The sequence below is a fragment of the Falco punctatus genome (assembly GCF_963210335.1).
Source record: "Falco punctatus genome assembly, chromosome: 6".
In the NCBI taxonomy this organism is placed as follows: domain Eukaryota; kingdom Metazoa; phylum Chordata; class Aves; order Falconiformes; family Falconidae; genus Falco; species Falco punctatus.
Window position 1 is genome coordinate 47,253,318 of NC_137585.1, and position 23,674 is coordinate 47,276,991.

Genomic DNA, 23,674 nt, shown 5'->3' on the forward strand with positions numbered 1-23,674 from the left:
AGTTCACTAAAATTTGTGATAGCAGATAAAGTTTTGTGCTGCGTCTTTGAAACAAGATCTGAATATATCTGATACATACATGACTATGTATACACTGTTTGTGTATATGAATCTTCAGTAGATCTAGTAAATCAACTAATTTCTAAAATTATATATTCTACTATAATTTACAACACATATTATAGTAAAAGTGTATGGTATTATTACATTCTTTGTACTTGAGGTGAGACCCTTACAAAAGAATCTGGGAATAAGGGAATGAGACACCTAAATACTATTTTAACTGAAGGCTGTATTTAAATAGCAGAACTATGGTATGCATTAGCTATAATGTGTGTTAACATGGGTGAATAGAAGGGGAACAAACCAAATACAGAACCTTATTCCCAGCAACCGAATTAATCCAAGAATCTCCTAACTTACAATGTTTGTGACCTATGACCTAAATTTAACATACAACCTGAGAAGGCTCCTACTTTGAGGCTTGTAGTTCTGAATCTTGTCCCATTGGAAGCTCATTCAAAACACAACAGCTAATATTACTTCCTTGTCTATTTCTGACTTTATACCACCCCTTCTGAATTCCTCCATATACGTGCTCTTAGGGCACACAAACCACACTGAAAAGCTTTGTTCTAGATTTTAGATTTTTCATAATTCAACCTGTACTACCTACTGGGCTTTATTATTATATTGTGTTAATTATGCCTGTCTTCATAATCCACCTGCTACACATTCTTCTGTGCCACTCTTACCCATGAAATGCCCTGACTATTACCTACAAATTCATAAAACTCTCTACTCTGGATTTATTTTTATTTCACTACATTTTGATGCTTGAAAGGGAAGTGTGAGCTGTTAACAGTAGATCTGGACATCTTTAAATTATTTTCTTAGCTGTCTCAATGAATAACTTGCCTCGCAAAACAACAACAGAGGAAAAAAAAACCAAGAAAAAACCCCAATCTCTTAGTTTGAGGATGGCAGCAAGGAAGCCAGGATTTCTCCTGGTTATCCCAACATTTTTGGGTGTTTGACCATTCTTTTAAGGTTTCTTAAATTAAGACCTTTGCAACAATTTCCTTCACTATGTGACTAGTACAAAGAACAGTACGGCAGTGATTTAAGGAGTTTGCGTAATATAAATAGGAGGTAACAAAGAACACCTAGACATAGATATCTGTCTATTCTTTTCTCACTGGCAACTACTGTACTTTGATAAAGCAAAAACTGCTGCAGAGCATCCTTGGGTCCCCAAAGCACTCCTCAAAATGATATTGTTTACCAAAAAGAAACAGAAATTGATTATGAGTAAAGGTAACTTCGCATTTGCCACTGTCTTAACAGACAAGACTTTCACAAAGGTCAGCCTGGCTCAATGAAGGTACCTTTGGCTAGATAAATGGGTTCTAGTTATCTCCTAAGCTATGCAAACAGAGGACGCTATTCCAATTTAAGTAAACTCTCAGCTGCAGAAATGTCCCCACCAGAACAGTGAAAGTTCAGTGATGTAATACAGGTCTAAAGCTGGACATTTAGGCCATTGAATCCACCTTCTTTTAGAAGCAAAAAAGGTTGTTGTACAGTCTACCACTGAAGAGTAAACTTTTGTTATCAATTCAATGCACTTGTTCAAGGAAAGCCTTATGTAAAAAAGGTGACCTTGAAAGTTATCTGAGCCTCAAAGACTGCTCATATAAGTTCAATAGGAGCAAAGCAAACAATCTGGCCTTGCTACCATAGGTCAAAGTATGTAATATTTAAGAATAGCACGGCTTAAACTGGTTTCCTGATTTGGCAGTTGCATCTTACAGGCAAGAGGTTGAATCATCCCATCTCAGTATTACCACACTAAGCTCTCTGTGTCAGGAAGAAGCAGTACAGGCATTAGTACATGACAACTGGGTCACTAGCAAAAGCATCAAGTATTTAAAACATGCCTTTCCCAAGTCTGACTCAGAACTAAGGAATTACAGGCACATTCAGGAATTCACTGCAAGACTGGGAAGCACAACAGTTAAAGGAATATTCATTCCCAAATAAACATTAAAAAGGTTTAGCCATCATCAAGCGAATCACTTCTGGTGCCACCAGATTTCTTAGTATATGTAAAAATAAAATTAAAAAAAGCGCAAGAATTAGCATTACTTAAATTGTTGAGTCCTATCTACACACCTTACATCCTATTTATATACAGGCTGAATCCTAGGCTGTTACAGAAACCTTGTAAACTGAGATCATTGGGTAGAGCACAGAGGTAGAACAGAAAAGTCCTTAGAAAAGATACCCCCAAAAGACAGGCAGGAGCTTGTAGAAGGGTTAGTTGGACAAATAAGTACCCTTCAGGTGAACCCAAATTAAGATGTAATGACTGAAGAACTTGACAAATATTAGCTAAAGGTCAAACATTACAGTGATGACACCCAAAGCCACTGATTAAGAAAACAAACCTAACAACATTAAGGCATTTTGTCTTGTTCTGCCACTACCCAGAGGACACGTAGTAAAGGCCTGTTAATGTTTCAGTTATTTCTAGAGTCAAGAGAACTATACAAATATTTAAGAAATTCTGCTACACAGAGTATATTTAGGAGTTGATCTCAGAACTCACCAAAGAGATGGGGTGTGTTTTCAATTTTGTCCATGGTATCTGCAAGGGAAAACATTATTCTAAAAGCAAAGTAAATATTAAAAATACAGTGAAATAAAGCATTTTTTTTTTTAGAATGTTTTATGTATACAAATTTGTAACTTCTGAAGTCATAATAATACTACTTTCAAAATATCACGTTTATCTGAAAATAGCGTATAGCAAATTTATGTACACAGAAATTTATTTTAGGCATTAACAGAACTTCAAAATCTCGTTATCACTGAGCAGAAAACAGAGGGACAAAACAGAATCTGTCTCTTTAATAGTGAGTTGTCAAGCATCAGAAAAAGCAACCACTGTCTTCCACATTCTTTGCTTTAAAAGGAAAGAAAATCCACATTTGCTCTGTTGGCCTACAAATAATTGGATACCTGCAACAAACCATCAAGTTCAGAAAAATCAGGACAATCTCCCATTAGAGGGAAGTAAAAAAAAAAAACCAAAATGAAAAAAACCCAAAAGACTGAAGAGGTGCAAGGGTTTGACCAGATCATTACTTCTGTCAAAAACAAGCCACAGCTTCACTTCTTACTCTCATGAGTGTATTCTAGGAATGATGTTATACATTGTTTCAATTCTTAGCAGCCACAAGGACCACAAAAGCAGTTATCTACTAGATTTAGTGTTTCCACATTTCCCTCAGAGACCAGAACCCCTCAAAAATATAATCTTAGAAACAGTAAAAGAACAAGAGCTAAAGCAATAGAAAGAGAGGAGCAAAGAGAAGAAATAACAAAAAAGTGAATAATAATTATAGTAGACTAATTACCATGGGCAAATACAAGCTTTTATCTCTACCCGTATTTCAAAACATGCAGAAATAAATTCTACTAAGAAAAAAAATTTTTTAAACCGCCACTTATTTTCATCACTTCCATACATATTTCATGTTTCCACATGAGAAACAGAAATTAGTAAGAAATTACTGCTGGTAACATCTTTGGTTTTCCTCCAAAATTTTAACCAAGCACTCATCACAATCTTCCCTTAATACAAAAGTTGCTTGAAAGTTTACAGAGACACAAAGAAAAAAGAAAGACTTAGCTAAATACTATTCGAGCACAATAAAATACTTACCCTAATGGATGCTTTATTGCAAAAGACCTTGTTTATAGCAAGCCATGTTGGAAGATCCAGCATGTTCTGAAGCACCTCTTGATCCAGCTCTAAATTGGTCAGTTGACCTTCGCCCTTTAATGTGCTCAGGTTGATCTTGTCAGGTGACAAATTTTTGGTGAACCTAAAACCAAACATGCACCTTAAGTAAATGCATGCAAAGCAATCACAGCTGTCACACATATAGCTGCCACTCTAACTTAAAGGAATGGTCTGGGGGTGAGGAAATCATCTTAGGTTCTTAGGTACAATTTCATCCTGAAAAGAAATGGTATCATGGAATTGCTTTCTCCCTCTAAATTTCTGCATCTCATTAACTCCATTTACAAATATATGAACAAAATTAAACATATTATGAGGTATCTTGAAATTTGTCCATCACCCAGAAAAACAAATCCTTGATTAAAAGTATTAACTATTTATTTTAAACTGTATAAGGTAGAACTGATTCCATTTCACTTTTCCTTAGTTTTTCAAAGGAAGGAAAAAAAAAATCCCAACCCTCTACACCTTATACTGTCATTCTTAGAGCAAGCAGGAGTGGCTTAGAATTCACTCAGGAGAAGTAACTAAAAGCTACTCCTTATAAATAGTATCTATATATATTTACAGTTAAAATCTTGAAAGTAGAAGTTTTATTTACAATGTCCATGAAGTTTAATCCTAGAATTTAGTAATAAATTAGAAATAGACAAACATACATATTCACACATACATAGCAGCATGGTGTACATAGTAGATGAAAATTTGAAAGGCCAATCTCATACACAAGGGCTAAAAAATATAACTATTTAAGAGTATATATGTAATAAGTTTCATTACACTTCAAAGTTACTATGATTTACTGCTACAACAGAACAATCTATGTGACTGTCAAATGGTTCACATCCTTGTGAGATAACATGACAAAAATCATGGGTACTCTATCCTCAGACCAACAGCTGTAGCATTATATTCACCATGAGCAGAAGCATAGGCTACACAAACACACTTGTGTTCTGCCATGCAAAATTGTTTCTGCTTACAAACTGGGTCTTATTTTACATGATTAGGTAGTAGAAAATACTACCATTTGCATTATGCTTTGTGACTCTTCCCACACTGATGTTCCGCAGGCAGAGAGCACTGGGGTTGGTCTGACCCAAATGAGGGAACATCACCCTGAAGCCATACCCCAAGGAGTGCAACTCCAGTATTTCCTTCCCATTCAAGAAAGCAATTTCTAACTGAACTATGAGGTCCTTATTACATCAGATACTCAGGGGGAGATGGTGGAAGGTGAAGGCGGCAAAGAAGGCTGGCAAGCTTTTCCTCTTAACAGTTTCCAAGTGTGGCTTGAAACATGGTAAGCATTTTCTCAGTCAGCTGCTTTACTGCATTCTTGTGATGGTAAGCTTTGGAAATGCATTTACCTAGCCTGACAAAATGCAAACACTCATTTTAACAGTCCTGTGAAACATTCAGCCAGACATCATAAACTTACAGTTTCATCACCTGTCGATTTAATCACAAAAAGGAACTCCCGAAGATCAAGACACCTGGAGGTGGAGGTGCACAGGGGAAGAAGTTTGTTCAGACTTATTTATTTTTTTTTAACTATACCATCTGAAATTATTCAGAACGTATTTGCAAATAATACTAGACTTGTTTCTTATGATAAAAGTGTTGCAGTCATTTCTTTATTGCTTACAAGGCACAAAAAATCCAGCCAGAATGAGCTTTGGTTCATGAAGATTTTCAGTACTAAAAATATATTAAGATAAGGCTATTGACAAATATATTTTGCTTGACAACTAATGTACTTCTCCATTCAGAAACATTACGAGGAGATCAAAGGATTTAAAATTATTTAATTTTCTGGTTACCCTTCTTTGTTCATTTTAACAAGAAAGCGTAATGGGAAGAGCTGAATAACCTGCCTCAGTAAAACACCCCATTAGTAACTGCAAAATATAAAGCCTCCTATCTCAGAAATCATATTGACAAGTCTCATCTGACTCACCCAGTTCAAATACTTAGAAGAAAAAAAGTAGCCATTGAATGTTTTCAGTCACATCATAGTACCTCTCACCCTTGACGTTCTGGATGAGAGACAACATTAAACTAACAACAATTTGTGGGTTTTAAGTCACATTTATCAAGCAAATGCCAAAACATTCTGCCATTACACACAAAACATCTACTGAGACTCAGAGTCTGTGGAGCAAGTCCCGCTCAGGGTTCCCCGTTGCTATGTCACACCAGAAATGCCACTCAACTTGGAGACAGATCTAACCACCATCTTGGTCTCAACTGCAGACACATCACAGTGAAACCCAGAGGATCTACAGGAATGGGTTTACAAACTTGACAGAGAAAAATACACCAAAATACCATTAAGGATGAGAATGAAGTCAGCAAAGCCAATCTTGAGTTCCTTCTGACATCCTTCAAACTGACAAGCCAGTCCCTCCCAACAAGGAGGAGGAGGAGGACAGGGAAAACAATCTCAACAAGGATCATGATTTCCCCCACCATTTCTACCTTCCCCCCCCCCTTTAAATTCTTCCAAGAGTGTTGCTTTGAATTTGTTATCTCTCCTGCAGTCAGCAAAAGGAAAAATGCTCTGAATGTTGCTTCATTCAACATAGACTGACATAGAGGATCTCCACCTGTAAGACTACAGCCTTCATTTCAAGAGTTAAAGAAAGAAACTTCTAACAGGTGAGTTGTGAGAAGGTATTTCACATGTAGACACCACTAGCAGCAGATCTCTTCATTCTCCTTCCACAGCTGGAACGCAATTGAGTGATACTGTGGCATTTCCTCAAAACCCATAGTAACTTCGTAATACACAACAACCGCATCTGCTTTGTCTATCTGCTTGTCCAGAACCAATTTTCCACTGAGGATGCCAACACTTTGTGGTTTTGTGCCAGTTCCTTGCTCTACAGAATACACTTTTGTTTGCTGAAGATTTTCAGCACTTCAGAAACATTTCATACTACTTGATATAACAGGAAACCCCTTTAGTTTTATACAGTGGCCTCAACTTAAAAAATAAAAAAATTACAAGTTTGTCTATTTGGACAGCTAGCCCTGCAAAACACATTGTGATCATATCCATTAGAGTTTACAAGAATTCAGATCTTCATACACAAAATTAAAAGAAGAGACAAATGACAAAAAAAAAACCAAAAACAGCATTTTGAATTAAAAATTAAATTTAAAAAAGCACTGGGGCAACCACAATACTCCAAATGGTATTATTCTAGGATCCCATGGTACATCAAAGCAGGACATGCCCCAGTGAGCCAGAGAGCTTTGACTTTCCTTTCTGGTGTGCTTTGCACTTGGTCAACAGAGACTCAGGGAGAATACGTACCACAGACACTGATGTGTGTCTAGTGCAAGTTCTAGTGAACTTGCCATGAATTGGTATAACCATCACTGACAAAATTGTTACTATTAACTTTTTATTTTATTAACAAATGTTAATATTATGCTAATAGTCTGGTGTTGGAGACATTTTTAGTATTTATTGCCAGGCAAAATCAAAGGAGAAGGCATCATGGCTTTGGAGGTTTGCAAGTTATCTTTATCTGAAGAACTGCTGTGTCAGTATGGTAACCTAAAATGCTTAATTGCTTGGACTTGGGAACTTATTAGGCTATCATGATACAACTTTTATGTAAAGCGAAGAAGTACTTCCCATTTAGGGTAGAATCATGGAATTCTGAATATGTAATAATTAGAAATCTTGAAACATCATGACACGATCCGTGATTTAAACATTCTCAATGAGCTTTTCATATAACTACCCAGAACCAACATTATCACCAACTTCATAATATGCACACATTCTTCTCTCTGACTTGGCACATGCAAACAGCTCTCCCCCAGCTTGCCATTTGTTTTTTCACCCTGGTGCTCATTCCTTAGGATGAGTTAATTACTCATTAAAAACTGGGTCAAATTGGGAGTGGAGGCCTGGATAACAGGGGCATTTCCCTGCACAACATACCATGAACTCCTGAGAGATCTTTCTTTTCTAGGGAACAGACCAAGTGTTAATACCCAGTACTTGGTACAAGAAGTAAATAAAGCAGAACAGGGAAAAAGTAAAAGGGGAGGGCAAGAGGAATGGACATAAAGGACGTGGCTGAGCTCACCAAAGCCTTCTGTTACATTGCTTTGCTGTGGCAGTAAGACATCACTGTTATTGAGGCAATACATACTTTGTTTGCTAATACCACAAGTTATACTTAGCAAAACTGTTTTCAAAGATTTCGTTTCAGCTTCACAAACTACCCTTCCTTTCTCAAGGCATATAATTTGAGATTTGAATTACTATATCTGACACCATGAATTTCATTTCAGTTTTAATACTCAATTCTATAAGGTAGATTAATGCTATAAAATATTTCACACTTTAAATGCAAGAATCCAGAAATAGCAAGTTATCAACATCACAAGCAGCCTGACATAGCTCCCTTGGTTACATACATATACACACACACACACGCTCGCACCAAATATTACTATGCAATTAGATAGACAGTTCAATTTACACAACACAGACTAAGTTTAGCGGAAAGCTTGAAAGACTGCACAATAACAGCACAGTAGTAAGAATCTTATGTAGAGTAGTAAATTACAATCATTGTATTTTGTCAGGACCACAACAGTTATTTTTTCCTCTAAAACAAGTAAAAATCTACACAGAAGATGCATTTTTTCCTTACCTGAAATACTTATTTTTCTAAAGTTTTGTTTGTGACAATGCAGGCTTTGAGCTCTGAACAAAGCACTCCACTGTGCTTGCAGAGAAGATGGCCAAGAAGTGAAACAAAACATAACCAAGAACAGCTGAGAAGACAGGGGAAAACACTTCTCTGAAAGCACAAGCTTATGGTTTGTATAACAAAGGCCACAGACCACATGAAGCTTAGAGCAGCACTCCACAAAGGTTTGGAGAGAACACCAGATGCCTTGTCATATTCGTCAACAGAAACTCCAACCTCTGGATTTAAGAGAGAAACAACAGAAGTCTGGATTACATTTGGACACAGGATTCTCAGCTGTTTTGCACATCTACTGAATATCCAGTCTCTTCCACCTGGCTCCACCATATGCCTCCCCTGCTTTTTAAATAAAATTCTTTCAGCAACTTGATCCTACATGTTTGTCCTAATCATGACAGACTATTAAATCATAGTATGTGCCACATGTTTTGCTTACCTCCTTGCTATGAACTAGGGCTCCTGTCCTGGTTTTGGCTACTAGAAAGAAAATTAACTCTTTAAGGAGTTGTCCTGGTTTCAGCTGGGATAAAGATGTACAATTCACAACAACTGGCTCTGAAAAAGGGAAGCATGGCCTACCAAGCACTGGCAACTGCATCAATAACAAAACAGCAGAAATGGAACAGAAAGACAACTGGGTTTTTTTTTTCCCTGTTTCACCTGCCTGAACCATGTTATTAGATCAGTAAGGAACTCAATGTGATTTCTGAAGCAAGAAAAATGGTCTTTTTTCAATGGAGTTTGAGGAAGGTATTGGCTTCCCACGACTCCAGGTAACAGAGAGAAGGAGAGCTACTATCATTCTGCTCACTGTACCACTTCATATTAAGACTTCATGTTTAAATAGAAGAGGAACAGAACTAATTCTTTGACAAAATCTGCCACAGAAACAAAGCACTGGGATAACCAGGGTGCGCAGTGTTATGAGTGAGCTCCTCTCATCCAGTGTAACACCACAAACCAAAGCTCATTTTTGATAACTGGTTTGATCTGAAAAAAACCAAAAAATCTAAATCCCTCTCACTTTTAAATAAGAAAAAAAAAAATCACACCAAATAGCATGCTGCAGGCAACATAACAATTTCCTCTCTCATGCTTTCTTTCCAGTAGCCAGAAGAAATATCAGCGTCTCAGGAACAAAACATCACCTGCAGACACTAAGTTCAAGAGTGTTGCTATACTTCTCCCCACGGCAGCACATCACTAGTTAAGTACAAACTACCAAGATGTTTAGATCTATTTAGAGAGCAAAAAGTCCTAGGTGAGAAGGAGACAGACTCCCTAGATTAAAAAACAACTCTGCATAGCAGTAATATTCAGCACAATGACATTCAGAAGAGTTCTTAGTAGCATTCCCTTCCTGATCCAGGTATGATAGGAGAGAAAAGGTGAGACAGACAACAGTCATACAGGGCTAAAGCTTCAGTTGCCATTAAATGAACAGCAGACAGACTAAAGACAAACTTCACAGATGCAGCAAGTGATTGACCTGTATTGAAACAGTAAGGCACTAATGAGAATTTTGCATGGATATTATAGCCATGGAACAAAATTTAAAAAAAAAAAATCTGTAAAAGATGCCTATTTTAAGCCTTCAGACCTATGAAAAAAGATTAGAATCAAGCAACTGATACCTTCTTCTGGTACTTTAAAAAACTTCAACCAAAAACCATCACAAAGGCTGCTACAAAAATTAACTATACAGTAAAGGCTTAAGGATAGTAGAAACTGGTCAGAAACCTAGAAGAGCAACGATATCTAGTATGTTCAAATGACACACAGAAATCCAAAGGCAATTAATATATTCAGTAATGACCTAGAAAAAGTTGGCGAACTGTGAAGTAACAGAAACCTTTAGGTGAATCCTGGCTGTCCTAGGGATGTTCTAATTTTAATGCAATGTATTAAAGTAGTATTTCACACAGCCAGAAACCATTAGCTATAGTTTATGTAAGATTGCAATAGATGACTTTTAGCTCTGCAGGCTGTGTTAAAATGTGTAAAAGTTGACACGTAACATTAAAGTCGCATTAATCATGTCCACAAAAACTGACCTTCTGAGGAACCCAAGATATCAGCTAATGGCTTTGCAGCAACAGCTAGCTCACTGATGATGCAAGATACTGAATATCCAAAGATATAATTCACGAAAACTACTAGGTTCTAAATGAAAGATACATTTTTAGGAAATAAAGCTGGAAGATAAGAGATTACTGAAAAACTGCCTGGGATACATGAAGGTTAAGGTGCTTCTATGTATATAAAAAATCAAACGGTAAGTAGTACTAAACATCACCACAAAATATGATAGCATGCCCTCACCTTGGATGCTATATCAATTTCTGAAAATATTAACACTAATATAGAAACAGAGAGGATAAACAAAAAGATTAATGACAAAGTAATGAACCCTGCAGAAAAAGTTAACTGGATGCTTGTTTATCTTAACATAAGAACAAAAACATACACAAAACTAAAAGGGAACACATTTAAAGGCAACAAAAGGAAACGCTCACTGCAGAACATTTTAAGGCCTATAAACACATCAGGATAGAATACAGTACCAAAATCAAAAGCTCAAAAGGATTAAAAAACCCCACAAAACTAAGGCACTTGTAGGGTTTGTAGGGAGAGGTAGTACCTTTTATGCCTACGACATAGCAGGATTAACCCGACGCACTCCGACGCAAACACCTAAGTTCTTTACTTAAGAACATTGACAGTACATTAATTTGCAAATAAACACTTGTGAGGATAAAACTTTAATATTTCTAGACAAAAAAATTCCCACAAACAATGATGCACTCACATTCTGCACCAGGAAGAGATCACTACCATAGCACTGTAAAATGTCACCACCACTGTCAGCAGCCAGTGGCAATCTACAGTGGACATCATTTTGGTGGTCTGACAGGCTATCTCCAGCTTTTATCCGGAAGTAATCCGTATCAGCAATGTTTTGTTTTGCATGGATTCCCAAATACAATGCAGTTTCCTCCAAAGAAGCCTCTATCAGTAGATGAACTGCAAGGGCTACCATTCTCTCATTCTGCCAGCTGTACGGAATCACAGGGGACTCCTAAATTGCAATACCAACTGCAGCAGCTACACCTGTTACCAGACTTTTCAAGCACACCCCTTGCTACCTATGATACCTGCCTGGCACCTTCTTACACCCTCCAACACCAATATGTACAGGAGAGGGGTATCACCCCTTTACCCATGAGTAATGTGGCCACTCCACACGAATGCCTGCATACTCTATTTAATCACACCTTGAACTTCCATAGAATTGTCAGGTGTGCATTTGGTGATTGAGTGCAAGATGGAGAGCCGTGCATGGCCTCCTGGATGTCCAGCATGGAGATAACTGCATGATCTGCTGCACAGCACCTTGCAAAAGTGCTCACGGGCCAACCCTATGAAGCAGGACAGGGCATTCCCCAGTTTGCACACCTGGCCTTACTGCTCTCACCTGGCCACAAGTTACAGCAGACTAGACAAGTCCAAAACTCTACCTTCAGCCCTACAGCTTCAGGTGGGACTTTCTAGGCCACTATACAGGACCTGAATCACCTAACGCTTACCAGGCCTTTTGACTTATCATAAAGACAGATCTTCCTTTCCTTAGATCGCTAATTAGGACCCTGACTCAACAACCAGCCCATACCTGTGTAACATGTCTGGTACAGTGTCACACCACCCCTCTTACCTCTCCCATCCTAGAAGGTGAAGCAATAAATAGTACTGCTGTGCTGATGCTTTCCAAATAATTGCATCACAACACAGAAGGACTTCAGCAGGGACTCCCACTCCAGCTGACTTTCTAAAGGCTGCTTAGTACCCCCTTAGACCCATTCCGTACTTTCTGAAACACTGACAGCCCCACCAACTCTCTTGACAGTGTATTAAGCTTCCTCTAGTTAATTCTGTAATAATACATACAGGAAATTATCTTCTTTCTGTTTGGAAAAACTGTATTGGTTGATCCTTGGGTACAGGCAGAACTGAAACAGCTGCTGTCATCAACGCCTATTATCTAATTATGTGTCATGCAGCACATCTGCTCAGACATAGCCAAGCACTGTGCATAAACAAGGAGCTTACGCTGCACGATAATCACCTTGTAAGTAAAATACTGCTCAAGCAATTTCTCTTTAATTTACAGTAAATCCTCAGACAGATCGGTATTAGCTTTTCCGTTCCATGAGCCTTTTTGCATACCACTTACACAAGCACAGAAATAGTCAGTACTGTCAAATCCAAAAAACTTGTTTCAAACATAACAATTATATATATACATGACAGACCTTAATGCATACATTGAGTAATAGGTAACATAAAATTCTTAATATACTAAACCATATGTGGCAAGGTATATGCAACTTGCACACTGTAGGCCGAAAGAAAATAACACCTCACATTTTGAGAATTTGCTTGTACCTGATAAACGATTAAATCCTACTCAAAATACAACACTCTGCACCTAATACAAAGAAAATCCATTCGATGCAAAATAATTTTATAGATTTAAAATCAAGAAATAATGGTGCACTGTAAAAACATGACATCATCTGCCATTTGGAAACTGCATCATTTATTTATGTGACATTAGCAGATTATAATCTTAATGCTAACTAATCAGATCTCATAACAAAATAAGATTTTTTGATACAACATTAACTATAAGGACTATTTGAAAAAAAATATTCAGCTGTTCTCTTATGTAAACTAGGTAAAACGCTGATGGATCCTTCACGTATCTACCAATATAGAATTAATAAACATCAAGTTATGGAAAGGAATTAAGTAGGTGTACATGATAAACAGCCAAAGTAAACTAGTCTAAAGATATTGAAAAAACACACCTAGAAGATTATATTTAAAAAATACACAAAGGTATGTTTGTAATGGGACTGTTCATTTACTTCACAAACCAATTTTGCAAATCTAGATTAGGACTTGGAAAAAAAACCACAAACTAAAACACAGTTGCATAGTAAGCAATTACTTTTTTGCAGAATCACGTTGCAAAAAACAAACAAGAGAGAAAACCCAGTTAACATTTTACAGAGCTCAATTTCACTCCTTAATTTATATAAATGCATACCACCTCTTACACTTACTCTAAAGGTGGGAGAGGGGAAGTTACCTGAGGGCAAGGTATTCAGACAAAAGGCCCCTATTCCTGGTGAAAGCAAGTGGTCAGTTGCCAGGGCTTCCGAGAAGCTTCTGGTACTCATTTTGGTAGTAAGGATATTCACAGCAAACCAATCTCCACCAGAGCCAGCTGGGATCGCTGCAGGGAACGGGACACGGGGGACACACAAGGGATCAAGTTCAAAGGGAAAAAGGAGTGATACAATAACGTAAGAGAGTTTTAGCTAAAGAGAACTGCAGTTACAAACAGTTTGTTACACATCATGACATTATAGAACAGGAAACAGACCTGTGTAAAATCCTAGATTCCCATTAGAATACCCCATGCTGTCTGATACGACAATACTGCAGCCATGTTTATTTAAATAAACAGCTTATGGAGAAAATCTTAATCAGGCAGAACAGGTCCATATAATACAGCAAACTGGCTTCAAAGCTACTCAGTAAGTATATTTGGAACGTGCGAAGGAAGATAGCCCAGAGGCACAGCATAAGATGTTTTTATTTTATTTTGAAATGGGAGACAACTGTACTGTTTTGTTTTGCCTAGCTCGAGATTTCCCAGCCCACATTATTTGTGGGTTCATGGTGTCTCAACTTCACCTATTCAAAATCCACAAAAATAAAACATGACTCTACAGACAGAGGTAAGGAAAAGGGACTTCTTGGGTTTGTTTTGGAATTTGGAGTGGTGCCACAAAGACCTGCACACCTTTAACATTCTGATCTTGTAAGCTATGAAATTTTAGTACATTAAGTTTCTTAATAATTTTAAAATTAAAATCTTTACCTTGGCAAAGCATGTAGTAATTTAACTAAAGAAAGTTTCTGATAACTCTTTTCCCTTTGAAAAGATGCCTCAGCCTAAATATAATTAATTCCTACACTTTTACACTTTGGGGTACAATAAAATGCAAGCGTTTGGACAGTGCCCTTGATAGGCAGTTTGTTGGGATATTTGACCAGTGTTTAAGAGATTTACACTAAAGTGAATTACAGATACCTAGTTACAAATTATTATTTTTCTCAGGCCTTGAGATCCCCAGCAATGGGAGCAGCTACTACATGAAAACTGTTCCAGAAGTAAGCAACCACGTAACTTCCAGATTCCTGGGTAGCTGGATCCCAAGATTGCTTCCTTGGGAGTCAGGTAACAGGAGCAGCCAACTTCTCCGAGAAAATAAAAGCTCTGGTATTCTCAAGCTATACAGTAAGCTGCATGGCAGAGCTGTCACAAAACCTGTGCTGGGGGCATTCCTTACACAGCAAGGCTCATACAGGGGAGCCTGGAAGTACTAAAAGCCACCACCTGAGCTATAGCACTTTTCTTACTTTCCCCTATTGTTTCCTTTCATGAAAAGAGGAGACAATGGATCTGAACCCTGGTTAGGACCAACTCCACAAAGGTGTACAGAAGAACTCCTGCAGGAGCTATCAGATTGAGAAACCTGGGTTCCCCCACAAGCAGCCAAAACCTACATATGTTGTTCTTATTAGCAATTATTCTCACCATTTGCAAGAATTTATAAATGCCTTTATAATTCCATTAATGTTTTATCAGAAATTATGTAATTTCCTTTGCCCAATCTGCTTGTAGAAGAAAGAAAAAAAATAAAATACACTTTAACAAGTACCTCACTGTGAAAGGTATTTAGTAGATACTTTTATCCACCTTTGATATAAAAAAAAAAACAACAGGGCTTTGGCAGTAGAAATACCAAATTTCAAAAAATGTAACTGGGGCTTTGTTTTGATTCTTACATACTCCATAATCATTTGAACATAGGACAGACACCATTTTAATCCTCACAGGCTTTATTTAGATACCCTTTTTCCTGAGAACGCTCCACACTAGTGCATCAGCTACTTGAACACAAAGTAATCCTCAACATAATTTTCGTTCTGAATCTTATTTCCCAGTAAAACTGAGTCATTTAAAGAAAATGACTGTATACTACACAAGTAAAATAATGCTAATTCCTGTTGATTCTGCAAATGCACTAATTGTTATCACTTATGCGTAAGTTGTCTGACTTCAAAGTAGTTCAGCAGAACTTTCATTATACAAATAAAACATCTGCAGAAACAGCATCCAGATTTATAACACATTTGCAAAAATAGTATAAAACAAACTGAAAACTAGATATCAAATTCTGTTTATTTTATTAACAGAAATGCTACTGAAAACTTCAAACGATCTTCTGGGATATAACACAAGATTTAATATTAAATCTTACTAAATATAATGTTTAAGAATTCTACCAGCAAATACATTATTGCTCGTTTATCTCAGAAATACCTTCATAATTTCATAAAGCACCACAGCAATTTCAGTTTGGCCTTATGCAAGATGATCTGTTACAAAAGCTTAAAGTAAAATATGACACAAAGCTACTAAAATAATATAAAGTGAAGGGTTTTTACATTTGCTGAAAAAAAAACATTTATTGATTCCTTTATGCTCATCAGAACATTACCAACACACTCACAAAGACAAAACTGTTGGCATGAAGTCTCCACTTAAATACAAAAAGTACTGAATTTCAAACATAAGGGAGTTTAAGAAATACAGGATTATAATGTAACTTTAAATTGCTCTTTCTCTTTGTTCTCCTCTGCTGTCTCAAGCACTTCTGCTTTACTACCTGTCCTTTTTCAGACTCCATCTTTCACTACGTGCAGCATTTAAGACAGACATTATGCTAATGATTTCCGTAAGCATTCGCATTCAACAGAGATTGATTCATTCAGAATAATGTAGATTGTTACATCTACATTGTGTTTTGTGACGTGTTTTTTCCCCACATACTACACAAGCCAATAAAGTCAGTTGTGTAGAATACACTATAAAATCTTCAGTACAAGCAAAGAGAGAAGTCGCTTTACGCTTATTCTACGAAAAGTAAGCACTTCGTGTTCATTGGCTGGCTAAAACAATTTGAAAATTTTCACAAAATTCAAGTGAGATAGAAGTAGAATACACAAAACTGAAAATAAGCAAAAATTCTACTTCTGCTAGTAGCATTAGTTTCAAAGTTCATCCAAACAATTTTCGTCATTTAGTTACAGGAACGAACAAGCCCATTCTGACCAAATAAATGTGTTACACTGGTAGATTCCAAAAAGAGTCATCTGAGATCTCTTGAGATGGTAACATCCCTCACCAAACCGCACATCTTAATAGTATAAAAGCAGGGTGATATGCAGGTCAAATACTTAAGCAGGTCACGGTAGCCGTAAAGTTGTCCCAGATGATGTAGAATATCACTGTTTATAGCAGGATCAGCTGATTCCCAACATCCATTCAATTAATATGCTAATCTGTAAAATCAATCTTCATATGCACTTTAGAATGACTTCTGAACTACAGAGTGAAAAAAACTGTCATGAAATTTACTGCAGTTTTATTCTATTGAAATATTAGTGTTTTCACATCTATTACTTCAGGTAAGCAAAAGTAAAGAACGTCTACGTTCAGGCAGAACATTAATGACACAAACTGACAATTCGGGTTTCAGCCATATAAAATACTTCTAAGCCTCTTACTGTTTTCTTTGTGAAAATAACAAACAAGATTCAAACAAAGAATGTAATTTTTAAAGTCTTCTCATTGGTAAACTTAAGAGTTAGCATCTGATTGAGATGAAGAATGTAGTATTCAGTGGGGCTACTTAACTCAACATAGTACCACAGTGAGTAAGCTTTCCTTCATGCTTCCTAGACAAATTTTGACAAGCAATTATTTTTTTTTCCCACAGAAAGGTGTGGATATTGCAGATGCTTACACAGAAGACTCAGTTAGACCACTCATTAACTAGAAAAGATAATTTCAGTCAATGATAACTAAAAGCCAAAATGGGAAAACACCTGAAAAACCCTTACACAAGTCTGTGTCAGTAACACCCAATTTCTGTCAGCATCTTGAATCCTAGTAACTCAAGATTCAAACCCCTGTGGTGGAGATGATCCCCTTATAACCACAGACAGTGTAACAGAAACACTATTGTGTAGTACAGTCTAGAGTCCTGCTGGAAATCTTTAGTATTGTTTTATACACGTCTACAAAGTCTGAGGAAAAAGTAATGCTGAAGGGTATCTGCTATCACCATAGCAAAGCAATGCACAGAAAATCTTGTAGCAAAAGGTACTATCCAAGAAGAAATCTCTCACCCGTGAAAACATGTAACAGCAAAAATGAAGATTCAACACAAGTTTCAGTTCACTGGGGAAGACCTTGACAGTAAGAGTAAGTAATCCCAACACTACACAAAAGACTCCTAGACACAGTGTCTTATTCCTACCTTTCTAAAGGATAAGGCCATTATCCAGATACTTGTTTCATTTTAGGGCACATATATTATGAAATAAAGACACTCCACCAACCCCATTTGAAAGAACACACCTTAACACAATATGGAGCTGACAGAAATTCAAGCCTCCATATGACAAATTCATCTCTTCAGCTTAGCAGAAAAATATAGTTTCATATCCTACGCCAAGCACCACGTAATCTGAAGAACAACGACATAGAGGTATTTTGTTCCGTATCCTCCCCCTGCCTTTCCCCAGCCTTGGAGGAGAGCAACACATGTTAAAGACAGAGGACGCTGCTTCTATTTTTGAAGTTTTTTAAAAAACTGAGAAAGCTAAAAACTCATCACCAGATCCTAACATAATATACAACTTTGTTATAAACTGAGTAAATAAACACCACTACCTTCATTGTTCTTAAGCTGTGACACAGCAGTAAGAAAAACCTTTTACAAAAGTAAAAAGTAATTCAGATAACAAAACTGTTCCAAAATACAGTTTGGATCTTCCTCTTCATTTTGTTCTCAGACCTTAAAGACTCATACCTACGTAAAAATTTTCCCTAGCTAAGGCTCCTTCACAACACCGGTGTTCCTGTAAGTTCATCTAAAAGCACTGTAAACTGCTGAATGGAAACTGTACTGCTGAATGACGCAATGCTTATAAATGTACATATACAGAATCTAGATAGTAAGACAGCTGAAAATTGCTAACACAGTAGTAACAGATACTGCAGCAATCCTCATGGCAAATATTGCTAAATCAACGATGACTTGGGGAAGCTGGACAAGACCTCCAGACACCCCTTCTAACTTGAACCATTCTGTGATTTGTGGCAAAAAAGGGAAGTACTTCTACGTAACTGAAGATTCAAGTTCTGTTTGTTTTTTGAAGTACGTATTAAGTTTGGCTTCGTACAAATGTACAAGATAAATATAATCATAAAAAAAATGAAAGTAAATTGGGTAAACAGGGTAATTCTTTCCACTCTTCCTTTATTATACACAGACTTCTTCCAGTTCATTTTCATCCTGCCACTAATACCTGCTTTGCTGAAGATGGCAAACAGGCATCAGTTTTGAGAAACTATGAAAACTGAAGAACAGGAACCAATACAGTACTAGAGTACAAAGTGAAAGTGTTCTTTGGCACCTCTGTATTACAGGAAATTACTTACGTATTTGGCTCCACACTGAAATAAAACTGTGTGAAACCTGCCCTAACCATGTTCTTATAAAACATATTAAAAGAAAATCCTGAAATAAAGAACCACATTATCATTTTTGTTGAAAACCCAAGTTCCTGAAATTTAAAAAGTCACCAGATTTACAGGTGGTCATGTCACTTGAATTTGGTTTTCTGACGTAACCAACTTTTGCAACCACTGAAGCACCAGTTCTGCAGGAAAAAAAAAGATAGTATCTGATCATGCAATTAAGAACACCCATAATATGGGGTGTAATAATAATACTTTCTATGTTTTAGGTAGCAAATACACTCCTTCAATGTCTACATAGTGCAGATCGTGAGCCTCAACTTTAACTTGCAGACCTGATTGTTAGATACATCCCCTAATCTTTTTTTAAATGCTAAAATTTGTCACAATTGCTTGATGTAGTCTTGTTGAATAAGCACCCTCCCATCACACAAGGAAGCAAAAAAAATTATCAACATTAAAAAGATTAATTCTAATCAATTCATTAGTTTATTTGAAAAACTAGACAAAATATAGCTCATGTTACTCATGCCCGGTTCCCAAACACATTTTAGACTTTAACCTGTAGCACAAAGACTAGAGTTCACTTCTCTTTCCATACACCTTGCTAAAGAGCACTATGGGAAGTAAGCTCTGTAAGTCAATTAAGTCCAGCGATTCCATGCACATTTCTGATTAGAAAACTGACTCAAGGCTGGTGACATCTTCATAACAGCATTTCCATTTGTACAGTGCTCAGTTATTTTCATGTGAAGACGAGATTTCTTTACCAGCATTCCCAGCTACAAAACTCATGAGTAGGGTCAAGGAGAAAAATTATTCTATTACTGCTTCATACATCATCTTTAGCAAATAGATATCAAAGGATTTGGAATCAGAATTGCATTTTCCCCATGCATCAGCAACAGACTAGTCAGATGACAAGCTGTCATTTCATCTCAGTTGATTTTCTGTTTATTAGCAGTGATGAAAATAAACACCTTTCAGAAACATCACACAAAACCAGAACAAAACATTTGGAAAAAAAACAAGCAAATAAAGGACCAATATTTCAGGTTATGTTTTTTGGTTTATAAAAGTAAGCTCTGAAGAACAACAACGCTGTGGTATCAGGACAGATCAAGTACCTACTACGTTTTCGTGTCTTTTCAGAAAAGGGGACATATGTAGTGTGGCTTTTGAAAACCGTATCAATCAGACTGTGTACTTCCTGCAGTTTTTCCATCTTTCAAGCACACGACGTTGACAACCACAAAATTTTACAGTGGGATTTTTGGTTGATTGGTTGGGTTTTGTTCGTTTTAACCCACGAGGCACGTTAGATGTGATCTCCATCACCCAGAAGCTGTCGTACCTCTCGCAACCGGCCGCACCTCCCGCTGCGCGGCCTCGCCGGCGGCTGCGAGGGGCCGTCACGGCGCCCAGCGCTGCGCGGGCCGGGCCCGCTCCCCCGGCGGCCAGTGAGCGGGGGCGGCTCGTGTGGCCCCCCCGCCACCGCCCCTGAGCACCGACGGGGCGTGCGCTCGTCCCCCGTTCTTTTCCACCCTCCCCCTCACACACCTCCCCGCCGCCACGGGCTGCTCGGGGCGGGGGGGCTGTCAGCGCCCCAGCCGAGGGGCTGCGCCGTCGCCGCCCGAGGGGACGCGGGCCCGGTGCCGCGGCAGCCCCGGCTCCGCGCCGTACGGCGGCCTGTGGGGGCGGGCACCGTCTGCCCGCCGGGGGGGCGGCCGGAGCCCGGCGGTGACTCACTCGGTGACTCCCGCTGCGCCAGGCAGGCCGAGCCCCCTCCTCTCCTCGGGCGGGCGCCCGCGCACCCCACCGGGCCGCCGGGCACCGAGCCGGGGGGCTGGCGGCCATCTGTGCAGCTGTCACCGCCAGACAGCCCCCCACATGCGGCGGGCCGCCGCCTCCGGCAGCCCTCCCGAGGAGGCGGCTCCAGCTCCACCCTCCGCTGGCTGAACGAAGCCCGGTCCCCCCGCATCCCGCCCGGGAGCGCAGAACCGGGAGGAGCTGCCGCCGCCCCCCGCTCACCCCTCCCAGCCTAGCCGGGGCACGGCGCCCCACTGACCTGGAGAGATGCTTCAGGATCTGCTTCTTGATAATCCCCGCCATGGCGCCTGCCGGCCCGCACCCCTCACGACGACCAGCCGCAACCGGGGACGCGCCTCATCCCTCCGCCTCCCCCTGCCCGAGGCGGGGAGACTGCCGGGAGCGGGGCCGCTGCCTCCGCTCGCGCTCACTCGGCGCCCGCCGCCATCTTGGCTGCAGCATCGCCTAGTGACGGGGCGGGGGCGGGGCGGCAGCGGGGAGGCCGGGCCGGAGCCACCGCCCCACGCGGGGAGCGGCCGCACCGGGAGCACCTCCCCGCCCTCCGTGTGCTCGCGGCCCGCTGTCCGCCACTGCCGCCCGGGCGGCTCTGCCGTGCCCCCGCAGCCTCTGCCCGCCGCGGGCCGCGCCGGCCGCCTTCCCTCCGCCAGCGGCTGCGGCTCTCCCGCCTCCCGGGCTGCCACGGCGGCGCTGTGCGTCCCCGCCGGCGGCTCCGTCCCTCCTCCCGCCTGCGGAGCGTGTCCCAAGGGGGCTCGGCGTCCGCCTCCCCGGCACCTTGGGCGACCGGGGTACCGGTTGTTAGGCTTGTTGGAAACCTGTTAGAAAATGCCACTAAAAGGCGTTATGAGTAACAAAAAACCCACCTGGTTCTCCTACCTAGCAAGAATTCCTCTTTGATAAAGTGCTGTTAGCTCCGCAGGTGCCATTAACACCTGCACGCCTGGCTCTTCCCGAGTGACCTGCAGAGGTGATAAACAGGAGAGATATTTAGAGTTGCTTTAGTTTTCCAGATAACTCTGTTACTCTAGCTCTTGTATACGTTCACCTTGATTAGCCAAGTTGAGAAGTTTATCCTTTTATACCTGTTTTATAATTAATTGCCAGCTACGAAAAGCAATCCTCAAATTTGCTTCTACCTGGGGTCCTCAAAATCGTTCCAAAATGATACACCCAGCAAGCACAAAAGCAATGAAATAGACACTGCCTTCTACTCCTCCAGAGGAAGGTGGAAGAGGTGCTCATGCAGCCTGATGTCGGCCCAGCTGAAAGCCAGAATGCCTGCTGCTCCTACAGCACCACATAAACGGAACAAGGCCAGAAAAAAAAAAAAAAAAAAAGTTAAGCATACTGACAGAAACATATAATGATGTGGCAATAATTTCATACGAAAATACATGTATTTTCCCTTAACATTAATTTCTCATCAATTACTCCAACGCACAGACTTGTAAAATAGGTTGTGCCCCAGGTGCTTACATGTCACTGGGTATCTGTGGCAAGTATGAAGCCTACAAGTTATTTTAATTTTGAGATAATAGCTTCTCATGCTAGTTAAAAAGCATTCTCAGTTAAAAAATAAATACATTTCAAAACTCAGTTAAAAACCCAAATATCTTGTATTAGCTTTTTTCATCCAGTAACCCTTTTCTCTGAGGGGTCCCTCATTCATAGAAGGTATCTTGAAGAATTTCACTACTGGTAACCAAATACCCTAAACTGTAGTATTAATTGGGAAAAGAAAAAAAATAACAATTCTAAAACTAACAAGGTTTTCAGGTGTGACCTCTCTATGAATGATGCCTTCCCAGCTATACAATATAGTCTAGAGCTGCAGAGGAAAGACATCAGATACTGTTTTCTTTGCTTCTCATGTACATAACAGATGCATAATTTACATGCAATGAACCAAAACCCTAAGGACCTTTAAGTCAGAAACATGAAGCAGTAAAAGAAAAAATAGGTCAGGAGATGAACATTTTCAATTGATCTTTTTCCAGGCATTTAAAATTCTGACAGTTGTGTAATACTGACCTCATTATATTCTTTAAAGGAGATTTATAAAGTGGCAATGAGCAGCGTACAAAGCTAACACGTTTATTCCTGGTTTAAGTTCAATTTTCTCAACTACAAAAAATTCTGCCAATATCTTGGAGAAACGATGTTCATAATCATGATGGATCTGCCTCTCTTCAAGAAGAAAATAGAAGGGCAAGGAAAGCAGGACCTGTGATGTGTGTTTTCAAGCATCCCGCAAGCATAACTCTGGCAGAAAAAAGAAAGTCCAGAGGCTCTTCACTGACATCAGAACTGGAAATCAGAAGTATTCCTGTCTGGCAGGGTTGATCTGGATCATGACCTCATGTTCTCTCCCATCTCTTAAAGCACACTGAATGGAGGAATGGAGAAAAATGCACAGATCAACCCCACCACCACCCCAAGGAATTAGAAGAGCATCTGATAAGCCCAGCTTATCCTTTGGTTTGAGCAGAGTATCTGACACATCTTCTTAGAACCTGATGTAAATTAGTATCAGGATATCCCCAGACAATGTTTATTAAGACTTTGGACTGATTCTCCAAATCACAGTTGCATGTTTGCCAGCAAAGG

The 23,674-nt window shown here is 39.3% G+C and overlaps 1 protein-coding gene across 2 annotated transcripts in view; it reads right to left on the reverse strand.

Annotated features, from left to right (window-relative positions):
* BLTP3B (bridge-like lipid transfer protein family member 3B) overlaps positions 1-21,581 on the reverse strand; it is a 61,048-nt gene extending 39,467 nt beyond the window's left edge. Inside the window, exons 1-4 of one of the 2 annotated variants that reach the window (XM_080394131.1) lie at positions 21,309-21,581; positions 13,706-13,852; positions 3,731-3,893; positions 2,612-2,650 (exon numbers count right to left, since the gene is read on the reverse strand). In XM_080394131.1, coding sequence (XP_080250257.1) covers positions 2,612-2,650; positions 3,731-3,793 — 102 coding nt within the window. In that variant the 5' untranslated portion in view covers positions 3,794-3,893; positions 13,706-13,852; positions 21,309-21,581. The remainder of the gene's footprint in view (positions 1-2,611; positions 2,651-3,730; positions 3,894-13,705; positions 13,853-21,308) is intronic. The other variant, XM_080394130.1, reaches the window with a different exon arrangement.
* Between the last annotated feature and the right edge of the window lie 2,093 nt (positions 21,582-23,674).